At 37.1% G+C, this 15,821-nt stretch overlaps 2 protein-coding genes across 2 annotated transcripts in view; one reads left to right on the top strand and one right to left on the bottom strand.

Moving 5' to 3' along the window:
- ddx31 (DEAD (Asp-Glu-Ala-Asp) box polypeptide 31) overlaps positions 1 to 10,219 on the top strand; it is a 35,756-nt gene extending 25,537 nt beyond the window's left edge. The window contains exon 20 of the mRNA XM_052103917.1: positions 9,665 to 10,219. Coding sequence (XP_051959877.1) covers positions 9,665 to 9,818 — 154 coding nt within the window. The 3' untranslated portion in view covers positions 9,819 to 10,219. The remainder of the gene's footprint in view (positions 1 to 9,664) is intronic.
- Positions 10,220 to 11,751: 1,532 nt separating this feature from the next.
- Positions 11,752 to 15,599, bottom strand: barhl1a (BarH-like homeobox 1a). The gene is made up of 3 exons (XM_052110573.1): positions 14,596 to 15,599; positions 13,367 to 13,589; positions 11,752 to 12,136 (listed from the first exon to the last, which is right to left on the bottom strand). The coding sequence occupies exons 1-3, from the start codon at positions 14,993 to 14,995 to the stop codon at positions 11,857 to 11,859; spliced, it is 903 nt and encodes a 300-aa protein (XP_051966533.1). The 5' UTR covers positions 14,996 to 15,599; the 3' UTR covers positions 11,752 to 11,856.
- Between the last annotated feature and the right edge of the window lie 222 nt (positions 15,600 to 15,821).

Raw genomic sequence — 15,821 nt, 5'->3', positions numbered from 1 at the left:
TTGATAAAATGCAAAATATGATTTTTTTCATTCCAACTTTGCTGTTGTTGAGTTGTAAACGTTAGACAATGATGACGGTCGAAACTGATTTAAAAAAATAAAGTAAAAAAATCCCAAGCCGAAGTGGCAGCATGGTTATGCAGCATTTACACATGTGAACTAATCTTCAATAATTCGTTGTTTGGGGTCCGCTTATACTGCAGTTACCACATTTCCCGATGTGGAAAACGTGTACCGAATCACTGAAAAAATAGTATTAGCTATAAAACGCAATATGTCATGGAATTTGACATAATTGGGATGAAATGTAATGTTTGAATCAGAGTATGTGAGTGGATTGGAGCGGAGTTGGAGTGGAGCAAGGAGTGGAGTGGTATGATTTTGCCTGGAGCAAGGAGCAGGTTTTTTAAAAATCGGCATGTCATTGTTTTCTCTCACTCCAAGAGTGCTCCACTAATGCTCTATCATGGGCAAAACATCTGTTAACGGACCTTAATTCAATAATTGACCACATGTTAAGCAGTGTTAAACACTTTTGCCATCAGTGCGAAGGTTACTTTCGCTTTGTTTTCACGCTCCCGCTTGCGGTAAAGCTTGACTTAACTACATGCTCTTTATTCTTGCGTCAACTGGCATATAGTGAAAATTAATGATGGGATGGTGAAGGAGAACACGAGTGGGGAGGTGATTGCCACCATCAACGGTTTTTTGTGAAATCCTAAAAGACATGTCCAAAAACATGATGATAATCCGTTCACATGTGGAGAGAAAATCTAAAGGTCAGTAATACATCTATATCTCTCCCCTATTAAATATTTTGAATAATCGTATCAACATTCTAATCGAATGCATCTCAGTTTTAACTATAGGCTATTATGACCCACATTAAATAGAATTGAACTTTTAACGATGTAAAACACCAACTGAACTAATCAACATGTTAATATTACATAGTTTGAATGGATTGTCATTTACATTTATTTTAGTGCCGTAGGCTAATTTATGCATTATACATTTGCAGATGAAGAAGCTCAGTAAATGCAAATAGAGAAACAATTTAAATATTAAAAAATTCAAATGATAGTATTTCAAAAATGTAACTGCATTAGACACATAGTTTTGATGGTCTTATCTTGTTTTGATTAGAAAAAGTGTAGAACATTTTGAGAATGTATTTTTCTTTTTTCATGGACTTATAGGGCAAGGTTAATTAAAAGAACTAAAATAATAGGCAATAATTAGGCAATAATACTAGACTTTATAATGTGGTGTTTTGTTTTTGGTAATTTATTAATTTAATTTAATGTTTTGTTTTTGTTCTGGTAATTTATATCTAAAAATTTTTGGTTTGGTAATTTATATTTAAAGTTAATGTTTTTTTTGTTTGTTTTGCATCTAGAAACTTATTTAATTGATCAAACCTAGAGAATGCTGCCAATATGTTTTAAAAGTATAGTCAAATGATTTAGTCTTGGGCTAATGTTAGTGTTCTAATAAAGCACATTGTAGCTTTTCTTCTAATATTGTGTATTTATTTTTCATTTAACACAACTTCTGCATGGATGGTTGTGATATTAAAAAGCATACTGAAATAACTTTACAGTGGAGAGAGGTAGTTAGGTGCTTATTTTGCCATGGAGTGGGGTTTCCCTAATCCAGGAGTGTGGAGTGAGCAAGAAGCAGGAAATGGACAACCCGGAGTGGAGTGATTAAAGAATGTTTTGAGCATGGAGGGGAAAGTGTTGCCACACCACTCGCATACTCTGGTTTGAATTCATAATTAATCAAAGTAAAATTGCGGTTTGTCCTAGTGTGATTATTAAAGTACAAATGCTTGATTTTATTAAATAAATAAATAAGTTGCATATGCTGCATGCTTCTAAATGAATGTTTGAAGCCGGCAACTCAATCACTGACAACACATGTTGAGCACATGTTGAGTCATGAGCATCACGCACACTCTTGAGTGTGTAGTAGATGCATCGCTGTACAGTGCGGTAGTTTTGCTCGCGTTTGCGATAAAGAATATGTGCGAAAAGCAATTTTAACTCATTCGCACGTGTGCAACAAGTTTGAGCTCTTGGAAAGTACACAAATGACAACTATTAACAGCGTTGCAACAGAGAACACGTAAAATAAGTCTGATGTCTACTCGCTTTGTGCTTTTTAATTAATTACATTTTCACAGTTTTTATAATACAATTTTATTAAACTGTAGATTACGGAATTAAGAAAAAAGCTACCATCCAATTACCACAATATACATCATGACCTTTCATCTGTTTTTGCTTAAATATAATACCCAATGGGCATATAAAATAACCTGGAAAACTGTGCCGTGAAAAGAGTGGGAACCCTGATTTTAAATTTTTTTAACATTTAGCTTTTATATAGTCACATCATGAAGAAAAGGAGAGAGTAGTGCTTTCAGGCCATTTCAAAGGACATTGTTTTTCTTGTACTCTAACATAATGTCCTGACCAGGTGCAACGTGTCGAGATTTCCGTGTTAAACAATTTTCCTGTCCACACTGATGCAAAATTGCTGCGTGAAGTGGCACAATCACCGACAAAACATTTTTATTGGATTTTTAATATAGTTTTATATTGTAGAGTGGGATTGTGGACCATAAAGATTTCATTACCCAGTGTGATGCCATAGGTACTGAAACCAAGCAACCTGCTGTCCCTGCAAATGCTAGCATTGCTGTGTTGGAGAAAAGCCCACCGATCTTGGCAGCTGTGAGTCTTTCTCTGTAGCAGAGCTTGGCAGGTTCAAAGAGGACTAGTCAAGTCCTGCCTTTACCAGCTGCATGTCTTACCTTTCACCTTTGGCAGCATTGTACTTGCCTTTGTCCCCCAACAGCCCTTGATGGTATGAAGCTAATAGCACAGAAGCTACTTTCTATATTACAAACCATTGTCTGATCCTACATAGGAGTTTACTTAAAGGGATTGTTCAACCAAAAATGTACATTGTCATAGTTTATTCATCGTCATGTTCTTCCAAACCTGTATTACGTACATTTCTTCAAGGAACACAAAAGGAAATGTGAGGCAGACCGTCTCATTCACCATTCACTTTCGTTGCATTTTTTATTTTTTTTTATGTAAGCAAATGGTGATTGAGGCTAACATAATGTCTAATATCTCTTTGTGTTCCACAGAATTAAGTCATACAGGTTTGGATCCACGTGAGGGTGATATGACAGAATTTGTATTTTTGGGTCATTTCCACAGGATGGAAACTGGCGCTGCAAGCATGGCCTTCTGGTTAGCAAAGGCCATGTCCAGACTTGTGTGTGTGGCCAGCTTATGTGCAGAACACTTTATTAAGCTGAGCCAAACACAGCCCAAAATGTTTGTTGTCATATAGTGAGGTTTATCGCTATCAGATTGTGCATGTATGTGGTTATTTAAATGAAGAATATTCACATATGAGCCCCTCGTTTGGTGTTTGGCATGTTTCATTTGTGACCCACGAATACTGATCACAGTTCCCTTGTCAGACCGTAACATCATCTGTAAATTTCTGTCTTTGTAACTGTATTCGGCTGCATTTTACTGCTTTCTCTTTCATCCCATCTTAAGTTCTTACGTGTGCCTGAGATAAAGGCCCTTGTGTTCTTTCTATCTAGCGTAAAGGGAGTGTCAGATACGGTTTGGGAAAATCTGATGTTGAAGTTGCTTAACTTGAAATTGGTAGCACATGACATTTAATTGAGAGTTGTGTAGCTTTTTATATTTCTTGTTTCATACTGACAAACAAACTCCCTAGCCAAGTTATTTCTTTACAGGAGATAACAGGACAACATTGTGGGATGGCTCTCTATGTTCTAATGCGCTATGGTCTTTATATGTAGAAATAGTCCCATTTCCCTCCTCTGGTTTAAAAGCTTTGTCTACATTATATATTAAAGGGATAATTCAACCAAAAATGATATTTCTGTCATTATTTATTCACCCTCATGTTCTTCCAATCCTGTATAACTCCATTCAATGAAAGTGAATGGTAACTGAGGTTAACATTCTGTCTAAAATCTCCTTTTTGTGTTCCACAGAAGAAAGAAATGGTTTGGAACAACATGGGGATAATGACAGAATTTACATTTTTGGGCTAGTGAACTAACCCTTTAAATTATTGTTGATTTCTGTCTTCATGTAAATGACATCTTTATGGTAGTGTCGAGATTTAACTGTACTGTTGTGCCTATAGAGAGAAGCATGTGTCTAACCACTATTAATTGGCAGAGTGACCTGCAGCAGGACCTGTGAATGAAACCTATGGAGCAGGACAATAGGTCATTCCCTGAGGATATGTCCCCAGAGCACCCATAATGCACACACGCACTCACTCTCTGCTGCCCAGACAACAGACAACACCCGTAATGAATTATCAGCCATCATAGCTGACAGGTGACATCTATATTTACCAACCACTGCTCTCAGAATATTAATGCTACAATATGTCGATATGACTTAAGTGGTCAGTGTTTTGGCCGTTAATGTGTGTGTGTGTGTGTGTGTGAGAGACATTGCTGTGTTGTGCTACGCCTTACTGTCTAACTCCAGTCTAGCCCTCCTGTCAGGAGAGACTTCATTACAGCAGGTTGTGGTATACACTGTCCATGTCCAGACAAGATTTCTCTAATGAGCAGATCACACCAATATAAACATCCACACACATTTATAGACACTTGAGTGAACAACAAAGACCTCTGGTACACAGGAGAGAAGCAATTACAGGTAATCTCACTGAGACAGCACCCAAACTTATACTTTCCTACCAGATTCTAATTTTATTTTTGCTGGATATTATTTAAAGTAGCCTAAAAACAGTACAAAAGTTGTCTGGAGGTCCTTATAACTAAAAACTTAAATACATTTTCAATTCATTTATAATCATAAAACTTGACATCTGCAGTCTTCTTGGCGTGTTTATGAGAGAAGCGCTTTCACACGCTTGACGCATGTTCAGAGTGCTGTACATGAACCAGGCATAGTGATGCCAGGTTTTCATGGTTGTCATGTCAAGCTATTTTTGAAAACGCTGACGCGAGTTCAAATTGTTTTTTTTTTTTTTTTGGGATACTTTTAGAATGTTCCACAGTCACCAAAATGTTGATGATAAACACTAGAAAATAGTGCACAGTTTCAAAGAATCACTGTTGAAGCCTGCGCTGTTCCAACTGGGCCAGATGTCAAGTTATATAGTGAATAAGGACTTACATTGTGGTCTGTTTCTAGTATCAATTCAGGAGACATGGAATAAACCATCATATTAATTACTTAATACTTTTTTGCTGCTTTAATGTCCTTTTTGGAGCTTGAAAGTTTTTGACCACATTGACCGTTTTTTCCACAGAAAATTAATTTGAGTTTGACAAGTTATGAGGGTGAATAAATGATGAGAGAATTATAATTTTGAGGTGAACTATCCCAATATTTAATGTCTGATAAATCTTAAGTCAGGCACTGCCTTTGGAAAGATAGCTATACAAATGTATTACAGCAAATCTCACTCTCAACGCTTTCATCATGAAATTAATCATGCCTAATTTTGGATAGGCTTTGTTGAGATTTCAGATGCTTTATCTAGAGACTACAAAGTGTGAAGATTTGGTGAGGATTATTCTCCACTCTGAGCACTTATTAGTTACTACCAAAACTCTCTTGGCTTTGCTTGCCACATTCGCTTGCCTCTTTCAGTCCTTCGGTACTTCTCAAGCTATTCATTCTACTATTTCTTGATTGTTATTTTCATTTGAGGTATAATTGGTTGGACAGTGTTTTCTTATTTGTCTTGAGATCACACGATCTCTTTTGTGTGTTTTTCTTCAGTGTATCTTTAATCTGGCTTCCAGTGCTGTTAATCTCAGAGTTGAACAGTTTTTAGTGGACCAGTTGTGAACATGGCATTTTATTCCAGGTAGTTTGGGTATATGACTATATTAATATACTTCATTATCACTCCATTTTGTAGCTCGGCCAGCTACACCTGCTGACCTCTCTCTATTTGTTCTGTTTCTAAGGAGGACTTTGAAGATTTGTTGCTTTAACTCTGTAACCTAGCCGCTGCTGAGCAATGAATCCGTGTCTGACCATGAGTGTAAATATAGTCAGGGTTGGGGAGTTACGGAATATATGTAAAATGATTACGTATTTAAAATACAAAATATAAGTAACTGTATTCCACTAGTTACAATTTAAATAATTGGTAATTAGAATACAGTTACATTCAAATAGTATTTTGATTACTGAAGAGATTACTTTGCATTTTATTGTCGTTTGTTTTGTTTAATATTTAGTCCTGTCAGAAAGAAAACATTTACACACATAAATGATGTGATCCAAAGTGCATTTGAACAGCGGTGAAACACTTTCTTATGATGTGTTATGTTCATCCGAGCAAGCAGAGAATTAAGTTTGGAGCAGAAGTAGAAATAAACCTTGTGTAAATTGTCAGCTTTACGCTAAGCTTAAATGCTATTTCTAGCCATTTTACATGTACATGTTACCAGCCACAATCATATTTATTTTTAGCAAGAAATTTCACGTTGGCTCTTTTTTTTTTTTTCTAGTAGGACCTCTGATATTAAGGCAAAAATCATATTCTTGATGATAATTTTTGTATAGTCTTCCTGTGAAAATATCTAAAATCCTTAAAACAAGGATCAGTTTGATTGAAACAACACTGTATAAGATATTTAGGTTTTTCTGAGAATGTGGTTTTAACATGTGTATTTTGTTTTACTGTTCTGGGAGTAAGTTTTTATAGTCAAAACAAGCGAAAAAATCTACCAGTGCTGAAGTAATCCCAAGTATTTAGAATACGTTACTGACCATGAGTAATATAACGGAATACATTACAAATGACATTTTACAGCATGTATTCTGTAATCTGTTGTGGAACACATTTCAAAAGTAAACGTCCCAACCCTGAATATAGTGATATTCTATACAGTGGCAAGAAAAAGTATGTGAACCCTTTGGTATTGGTTGGCTTTCTACATTTAGTCAAAATGTGATCTCATCTTCATCAAAGTTATAAGTATTGATAAACACCATGTGCTTAAGCTAACAACACACAAACAATTATAAGCTTTAATGTCTTTATTGAACACATTCACAGTGCTGTGGAAAAAGTAAGTGAACTCTTTGATTTAATAACTGGCCGATCCTCCTTTAGCAGCAATAACGTCAACCTAGTGTTCCCGGTAGCTGTGTATTAGACCTGCACAACATTTAGAAGGAAATTTGGACCATTCTTCCATACAGAACTGCTTCAGCTCAGCCATATTCTTAGGATGTATGGTGTAAATGGCTCTTATGAGGTGATTCTACAGCATCTCTATTGGATTAAGGTCTGGGCTCTGACAGGGGCAATCCAGTTGGTGGATTTTCTTTTTTTGAAACCATTTTGTAGTGAATTTACTCCGATGTTTAGGGCCATTACAGCCAACCTGCCATTATCCTGTAGGATATCTTGATTAACTTGGGAATAAATGTTTTCCTCTGATGGCAAGTGGTCCAGTCCCTGTAGCAACAAAGCAGCCCAAAATCATGATTCTTCCTCCACTGTACTTCACCTTTTGGATGATGTTTTCATGTTGGTGTATGATGCCCTTTTTACGCCATACGTAGTGCTGCGTGTTTTTCTCAATTCAACCTTAGATTCATAAGTCCACAAAACATTTTCTTAGTAGCGTTGTGGAATGTCAAGGTGGTTTTTGGCAAACTTCAGGTGTGCAGCAAATTTTTGTTGAAAAGCAGTGGCTTCTTTCGTGGTGTGCTTCCATGAACACATGGAACACAATTAAACATGCCTGTTTAATGTTCTCCATAGAGTAGACTCATGAACCGAGATGTTAACCAGTTCCAGTGATTCCTTCAAGTGTCTAGCTGTCACTGTAGGGTTTGTTTTTTTTACCTTATTGTGCATTCTGTGCCATTTGAGCCAACTTGTCTGGATGGCCACTTTTAGGTAGAGTAGCCACAGTGTACTGTATCATCTCCATTTGTACACAATATGTCTAACCTGGACAGATTCATATTTAAGCTCTTTGTAAACCTTTTCAACGTTATGTAAAGTAACAATTCTTTATCGTAGGTCTTCTGAGAGTTTTTTGATAATGGTAAATGTTCTGCTCTTATATAGAGCCTTTTTAACCATAGCAGTATTCAAAGCACTTTACACTGCGTCTCATTCACCCATTCACACACCAATGACGGCAGGGCTGACATGCAAGTCGCTAGCAGTATTGCCATTGGGAGCAACTTGGGGTGCTTTTTACAAGTTAAAGGGTAACTAAACACCTGCTCAGAGTCTGACTCCACCCTCTAGAAATATTTGAAAATGCAGGAAAAGTGGGCAGACCCCGGCAGGGATAGAGGGAACGAACCGAGTGCGGGGCTGAGCGGGGGCACCTGAGACTCGTAGTGACGGATTAATTGACAGCTGCTGTCAGACTCTATGTTATTATTATTCCTCACAACGGTCGCAAGACGACATGTACATGAATCTGCCGTGGTGAGGTGGAACCTGCTTACGTCAGCTGTCACCGCTTACTTCACGAAGTACCGCAACAGCCAATAGGAAAATTCAACTGCAGTAGCCACCGTTCAACCTGAAGAGGGCAGCACTCAGACGTTTTTACACCATATATTGTAGAATTAAAACACTTTATACACAAATGTCAAAAAAATTACTTGAATCAATGACCAGTACTAATAAAGCCCCATGCTTACAGATCATTAACTAAAAAAAGTTGGTTTAGGGTTTAGTTACCCTTTAAAGGAACTCTAATCCATACTTCCAATCTTGTTTCATGCATTGTTTGCCATCTCTTGACTAATTATCCTTGGGGCTCACATACTTTTCCCAACCTACACTGTGAATGGTTGAATGATGTATTCAATATGTGCAAGAACAATTCAATAATTTGTGTGCTGTTAGTTAAAACAGATTGTGTTTGTTCATTATTGTAATTTGGATGAATATCAAACCAAATGCAGGTAATTCCAAAGGGTGCACATATATTTTCTTGCCACTGTTGATTATACACACATTTGCGTATGTTTATATACATCATATTTTCTGTAGGGGTCGCTGTAGAGCAGTCAGGGACTAAAATAAAAATATCTGCTGTCTAAGCCCTGGGGGTATTGTGTCTCATCAAGAGGGTAGGTGTGTATGTATGCGTGTGTGTGTATTGGATCCTTAAGCAGCCCCACGGGCCGCAAGTGCCGCTTCATTCTCCCGAGTTATTGATTTAGATAAACAGTCACTAGTTTTTCATCAAGCCCCCACTGCTGTCTACAAGCCTTTTATTGACGACAGTGGGAAATTTGTTCATCCAGCCTCAAAGCTTGGTCAGACTATCTACCACCCTCTCTTTTATAGGATAATTTTGAAATCTGTGTTTTGTGTCTTTTGATGCTTTCAAAACATGCAAGCAATTCACATTTTTTGTCATTGTAGTTGAGAGGTTCATTTTGTTATTATTTTATGATTTGCTGGGATTTTCTCAAGTGCTGTATTTTATAGATTTGTGGTAAAAGCATTAAAATACACATTTATTCTTGTTTAACTAGTTATAGTGTGATGTTGTGATTCTTAGTTCTTATAATGCACTATAACTTTCCTTAATTTATATGTTTTGCAGGCCTCCCAGGAAGCTCACAACGAAAGAGCGAGTGTCTAATCTTATGTGCTCCGAGTACGTCAGCGGGATAGAGGGAGAATCTAAGTCTAAGAAGAAGAGGAAAAAGAAGAAAGCTCAAACAGAGAAAGAGGAATCTACTCCTGCATCAAGATAAAGCTGTAGGAGCTATGCAAGATGCTGTTTTCAGCACAGAAATGCTGAGGTCAGAGCCCTCACGTCCAGGTGGATTCTCAGGGTTGAACTCAGAGGTGTCCTTACACAGAGTGTAATGTTTTTACCTCTAACAATGCATGACCGGTCAGTAGCATTGTCTGAAAATGTACTCCACGCAAAAACGTCAATGCAGATGGTAAAATAAGAAAATGATTATTGGATTGAAATGTGTTTGGAATATTTTATTGGTCTGAGTTCCCCAGAATCACTTTTGACCTGCAAATTAATTATTATAAATGTGGTTTCATAAATATGGCTTGTGGTATCTATTTAAACAATTATGATTTACATGAAAAAGGTTGCTTTCTTGTTGTCTTCACATCTAAATGTTGCCAAAATGCAGTCACTATATTTTAAATAAAATAATTTGTATTCAACATTTGTTTGTCTGGTTTAACCTGATTTTGCAATCCAACACAGAAATTCTTTCAGAAGTGGCCAACTAAACATGACTTGGACTATGTCGAGTGTTTTACAGCTGGTGGAAGCAACTAAACACTTCCTTTCAAAAAGAATGCAAATTTAGGTATTTTGTTTTATCGTTAATGGCTATTTAGCTGGTTTGGTTGGCTTGAAATTAAGCTAGGTCAGGTTAAAAAAAAAAAAGTTTATATGTGGAGGATTACGCTGACCAGCTGTCCAAGCGTTCAGTCTGACTCGCCCGGTCACCAGCTGCTGTCTTTTGGCCAAAGACTTCGCTAGGAAAGCTAAACGAAATTTGACCAGAATACTAGGTTTAAGGGCCGCTTTATTAGGGTAAAAGCCGCTTGTGTGGTTGCCCGGAACGTTTTGGTTGGTCTGTTCTAGTGAAACGCCTATTATGGTTGGTCAATTAAACCCAAACAACAAACCACTTCGCAGATACGCTCGTTTCAACTTGTGTAAGCTTTTCGTTACGAAGCTCACGTGACGCTTTAAATACATAGACATCACAAGGTTTTGATTATTAATCAAAATAAATATTAATATAAAATGCCAAACTTAAATGTGTGTTACATATTGTGTAAAATGAAAAGGCAAAAAAAAAAAACAGCTACCCGCCAAAATAGCCCGCTGTTTTGTCTTGCTTCGTGTTTTAGTCACCTGCGACACGGACTGCTGGTAATTGTTGCAGCTACGCTTTAAATTCTAAAACAAATCACATTCATGTGTGTGGGTAAACTTTTTGCATCGACCATTTTCTGAAGCCCATTTTAAGGAGGCTATCATTCACATCCGATGATATTAAAGAATAAATCGCTAGCGTTGTATGCGTCTTCACAGTCTTTATTTGAAAAAAATATTTTGGCGCATTTGGAAGTTGTAAGCTACCATTAACAACAACACAATTTCCACAAAGGCTGTTTCAACATTTGAACAGGCTGCAGTTCCTTGAATTTGCGCTCATCTGTGCATTAGGAAAACTGTCATATTTGAGTAGCTAGCTACTAATAGCCTAATAATAGTAATGCTCAGCACTATGACCACAATCACAATAATCTGACACATTACATTCATAACAACAACGCATTATGATTTTATTATTGTTTGTTGTATACTTCAAATGCTTTTTATCATGTTTAATAAGTTATATCATTCCGTTGAAATTGCTTTGTCTTCTGATGATATCTGTAATGTTTATTTTGATTTGCTTGCGTCATTTTTTTGTGCAAATAAACCACCACGCCATTTCTGATGGGGAAAGCATCATCATCATCATGTTTTCTAGCCTAACCTGTTTGCTGATCAGAAAACAGTCAAGTCTCACGAGGTTTTTTTTTTTTTAATCCTCGTAAAAAAAAAAAAATAAATAAAAAAAAAATTAAAAATAAATCTGATCACTTTTTCAGAATTTTAAAGTTTAATAAATAATTAGGATTCAACTTTTGGTCAGAGTCATTTGGAAAGTCTGTTATTGCGCATTAAGTTTTTGTTTCATTGGCATGTCCAAGCGCAACTCTGTTGTTCCTGAGTTTGGAGCTGTGACAGGTTGGACGAGTTCATCGCGGCGTGTGTCGAGGTATCACTCCAGAGAGAGATGCTGGATCCCCGCCGCCCTGAAGACCGTGCAGGAGGATTCGCGGTACTAGAGGCCGTTGAACGGGTGGCGGAGGCGCGGATGGTCCTCGGTATAGATATAGCCCCGGTCCCGGTTCGAAGTTGGAGACCAAACTTTGTGGATAAAAATAGGGCGAAGGAAACATTCTTTGAAGAGCGGAGTAATTTCCTGCTTCAGCGAGGAGCTCGAGTCCAACTGCTGTCTGCCGCTTCCACTTAGTTCTGCATTTAAAAAACAAAGAAAAAAAAAATGTTGAGCTGGAGTCCTTTGTGTAACACTTTACAATGCCACATAGTCCACGTTTTCCATGACCAGGAGAAATGTTTTATATAGTCAATGTTGAAAAAAGTAAATAAATGTTTTGCCGTTTAAGTGATTGAAGGAATGTTCCGGGTTTCATTCATTAAGTATTTCTGGCATAATACTGATTACCACAAAAATTGTATATATATTTTTGAATATTTTCACTTGCCCCTCTATAGAAAAAAAGAAAGAAGCTATGGGTTCTAGTGAGACACTTACCATGTAAGTGAATGAGGGCCAATCTGAAAACGTTAAAATTGTCACTATTTCCACAAATATAGCCACTAGACATAAACAATATGTGTGCTAATATGATTTTAGTGTGATAAAATCGCTTACCAAAAGCCAATTTTACAACTTTACCATGATGATAAAATGTCAACAAACCTTAAAACCCAATAAAGACTTAAACAACTTTACAGCTCAGATAGCACATGAGTTTTAACAGAAGAATTAATCAAAGTGATTTTAGAAAATTATATGCTTAATATTTGTGCCTTTAAACCCTCCAAAAATTTTCCCCATTCGCTTCCATTGTAAGTGCCCCACTGTGACCTCGAATTTAGCTTTTTTTTTTTAAAGGAGGGGCAAGTCAATAAATGTTAGTCGTAATCAACATTATGCCACACATTCTGTCGATTGAGCTTAACTTGTATTGAACCTGGAATATTCCTTTAATCCGTGTAATGTCCTGTTGAACACCCATCCGTCAAATTGTCACTCAGCAGAGAGCCATTTCAGATAAATAATTTATCATTTAGGCAATTGTTTAATTACTACTCGGAAACTAAATTATTGATTCACCATGCATTTATTTATTATTTATAACTAAATGTGTTAAGCTCTTGTGTGTGTTTTGTTGTGTATGCACAACTTTTTCCAGTGGAGGTTTAATTTTTTTTCACAAATTAATAACGACAAAACAATCGCTACAAGCATTTCCTTTGCAGACTAGCCTACAGCATAATATTTCTGAGATGTTTCAGACTATTTCCGAATGTAAAAACCTTTAAGAAAGAATTCATAAAGCCCAAATGATTGCCTCTGCCACAGTAACCCCATATAATGATTGCTCGTCAGTTCCATTAAAACTTTATAATTTTAAAGTGTCAAAAATATCTTAAATTTCACCAGACATAGCGTCTTACCTGCGGTTTTGGTACCATGTTTTGACTTGTGTGTCAGTAAGATTTAGAGACGCTGCCAGCTCCATCCTGTCCTGCACACTCAGGTACTTCTGACGCTCGAAGCTGCGCTCGAGCTGCGCCAGCTGGTGATCAGAGAACGCAGTGCGGGCTTTGCGTGGCTTCTTCAGCCGGGAGCTTGGACTGTCCCTACTGCTTGAGATTTCTCGATCAGCTTCGTCTTTCACTGAAAAGAACGTGCACATATACATGTAATTTGATATACTTTATTTTTTCAGTAGAGTTCCATTTACATGTTTGTCTCACTATGTTTTCCACGCTTTAAATGTATTAGCTTTAAATACATTTTAAAGCCATTCTTATGTCAAATTCGAAGAACATTTTCATAGTTATGCTTAAATGTAATTGGGTTGTGTAAAGGGTTAATTTGATTAATTTTACTATGTCAATGCGCAAGACAGGTATTTCAACGTTCAACACTTTTTGCTAATGTTTTGTAGTAGGCTTATGTTGCACAAAAAATAAGCAAAGGCAAACTGTTATGAAGAGACGGCTTTTGAAACCACTTTTGGTTTCTTCTACTTTTTTATTTATATATTTATTTACTTTTAAACAGTATTACTGTATTACTAATTGTGAGCACACAGACCCTCGCAGTTGGGTGAAATTCTGTCATCAAATGAATTACATTTGATATAGATTATTATTATTATTATTTTTTGAGTTTGTGAAACTATTTTACATTTTGACCTGAGGTCCAAAACAGAGATTATTTCTTAATAAAATTATAATTTAAAATTTGTCCATCAATTAGTTTGATTGAATCAGTTACATGAACGAATATAACGTTCAAAAAATTTCAAATATAAGCCACCCTAAAAATGTATTATTTTGCAATTTTTTTTGTTGTTGTTTGTGTTGTAAGCAAGGTAGCCTTCTTTGATTTTTTTTTTTTTTTTTTTTTGGTGAGCTTGCGAAAAACATCGGCTTTCAGTCTGATCCTATTATTTTAAACTGCAAAATAATTTAAACCATCCTCCATACTGAGTGTTTCTCAATCAGAAAAATGCAGAAAGCATTATAAGTGTTACCTTTTAAGCCTTTATATTTTTAATGATAATCTTTATTTACATTAATATGAACCAAAGAAAATTGTATATTGATAATAATATTGTCAAAAGCAACTGATTCAATATGTTTATAAAATGCAATCCACATTTTGTGTGTCTCACCTCTGTATTCGCTGTCTGAGGAAGAATTGCTGTGAAGTTTATCCATGCAGTCTTCAGGATCTTGGGCTGACTGTCCATGACTGGAATAAGGAGCACATGCTGCCAGGGGTTTGCAGTCCGCTAGTATGTCTCTGATCAAGAACGAGGACGTTACTGTTCGTGGCTGCTGGGATATTTGTAAAGGAGAGTCCAGTCCGAGTGTGCGCGCGTGTCTTTGCACCGCGTCTTCCACAGAGTTCCGTCTCGGCGAGGGAGGCGACGAGCAGTCGCTGTCCGAGTCCGACCGCAGGCTCAACTGCGCCGGAGACCTGCATTCTCTCTTTGAAACACACGGACTGTTAGATCTGTGAGAAAGTATGGACTCGATCCCAAAGCTTGACCCGTTTGTTGATACCTCCATCGTGAGTCAAATCAAAATCAAATGTGCATTTGTCCTTTCTGACACTGGTGTGCTTTTGGTAATAAAAGCTCTGAAAATCTGCAGGTTCAAACCTGTAAATTCAGATCATCATTCTGGACGATTTTCTCAGATCTCAAAAACTCAACCAAATCTCTTTTGACCCTGTCCCAGCAAAAAGGCACAAAGTCCACTATTTTAATGACTGATTTTAACAAGATCCTTCTCTTCAGTTTTTTGATTGCAGCTCAGATTTGTTTGTTCTCGTACCGTTTCTCAAAGTGAAGCACAAAAGTCGAATCAGTAATACGCAAAGGTCAGTTTCAGCACCAAGGACAGGTACAACTATTCACCCGCGCACAAGACCAAAGGAAACGAGTCAGCACTCATTCTAAAAATATTAATTAGCTTAAAAATATAGCCTCCAACTCTTCTGGCGTTTTTAGGAATAGGACTACTATTATAACTATTGTAACCACCCAAATCCTCGTAGTGACCCAAAGCTGATGCTGATGTGTAAAGTTCTGTTCCAGGTCTTCCAGGACTAAACCTGTAACAGAGTAGGCTATAAACACAAGCAGTGATCTCCCCGACATGAAACTGACACCCCCAAGGAAACAACCAATACCAGAGGAGGAACACGCTTTTAAAGGTGTCCGTTCCGCGTTTGTCCTGAGCACCACATCGTTATTGGTTAAAAGGTGTTTTTTTTAGGGGGTGGGGGTTGATGATGATCACCCCACGTACGAGTTGTGGGAGGGGAAGTAACATAAGCACCCCTAAACCCCCCTCCCCATACACACACACACACACACACTCTCACACACAT

The sequence above is a fragment of the Xyrauchen texanus genome, chromosome 3 (assembly GCF_025860055.1).
Source record: "Xyrauchen texanus isolate HMW12.3.18 chromosome 3, RBS_HiC_50CHRs, whole genome shotgun sequence".
NCBI lineage: Eukaryota > Metazoa > Chordata > Actinopteri > Cypriniformes > Catostomidae > Xyrauchen > Xyrauchen texanus.
Note: the sequence above shows the minus strand (reverse complement) of the source record. Positions and strands in the feature narration are given on the sequence as shown.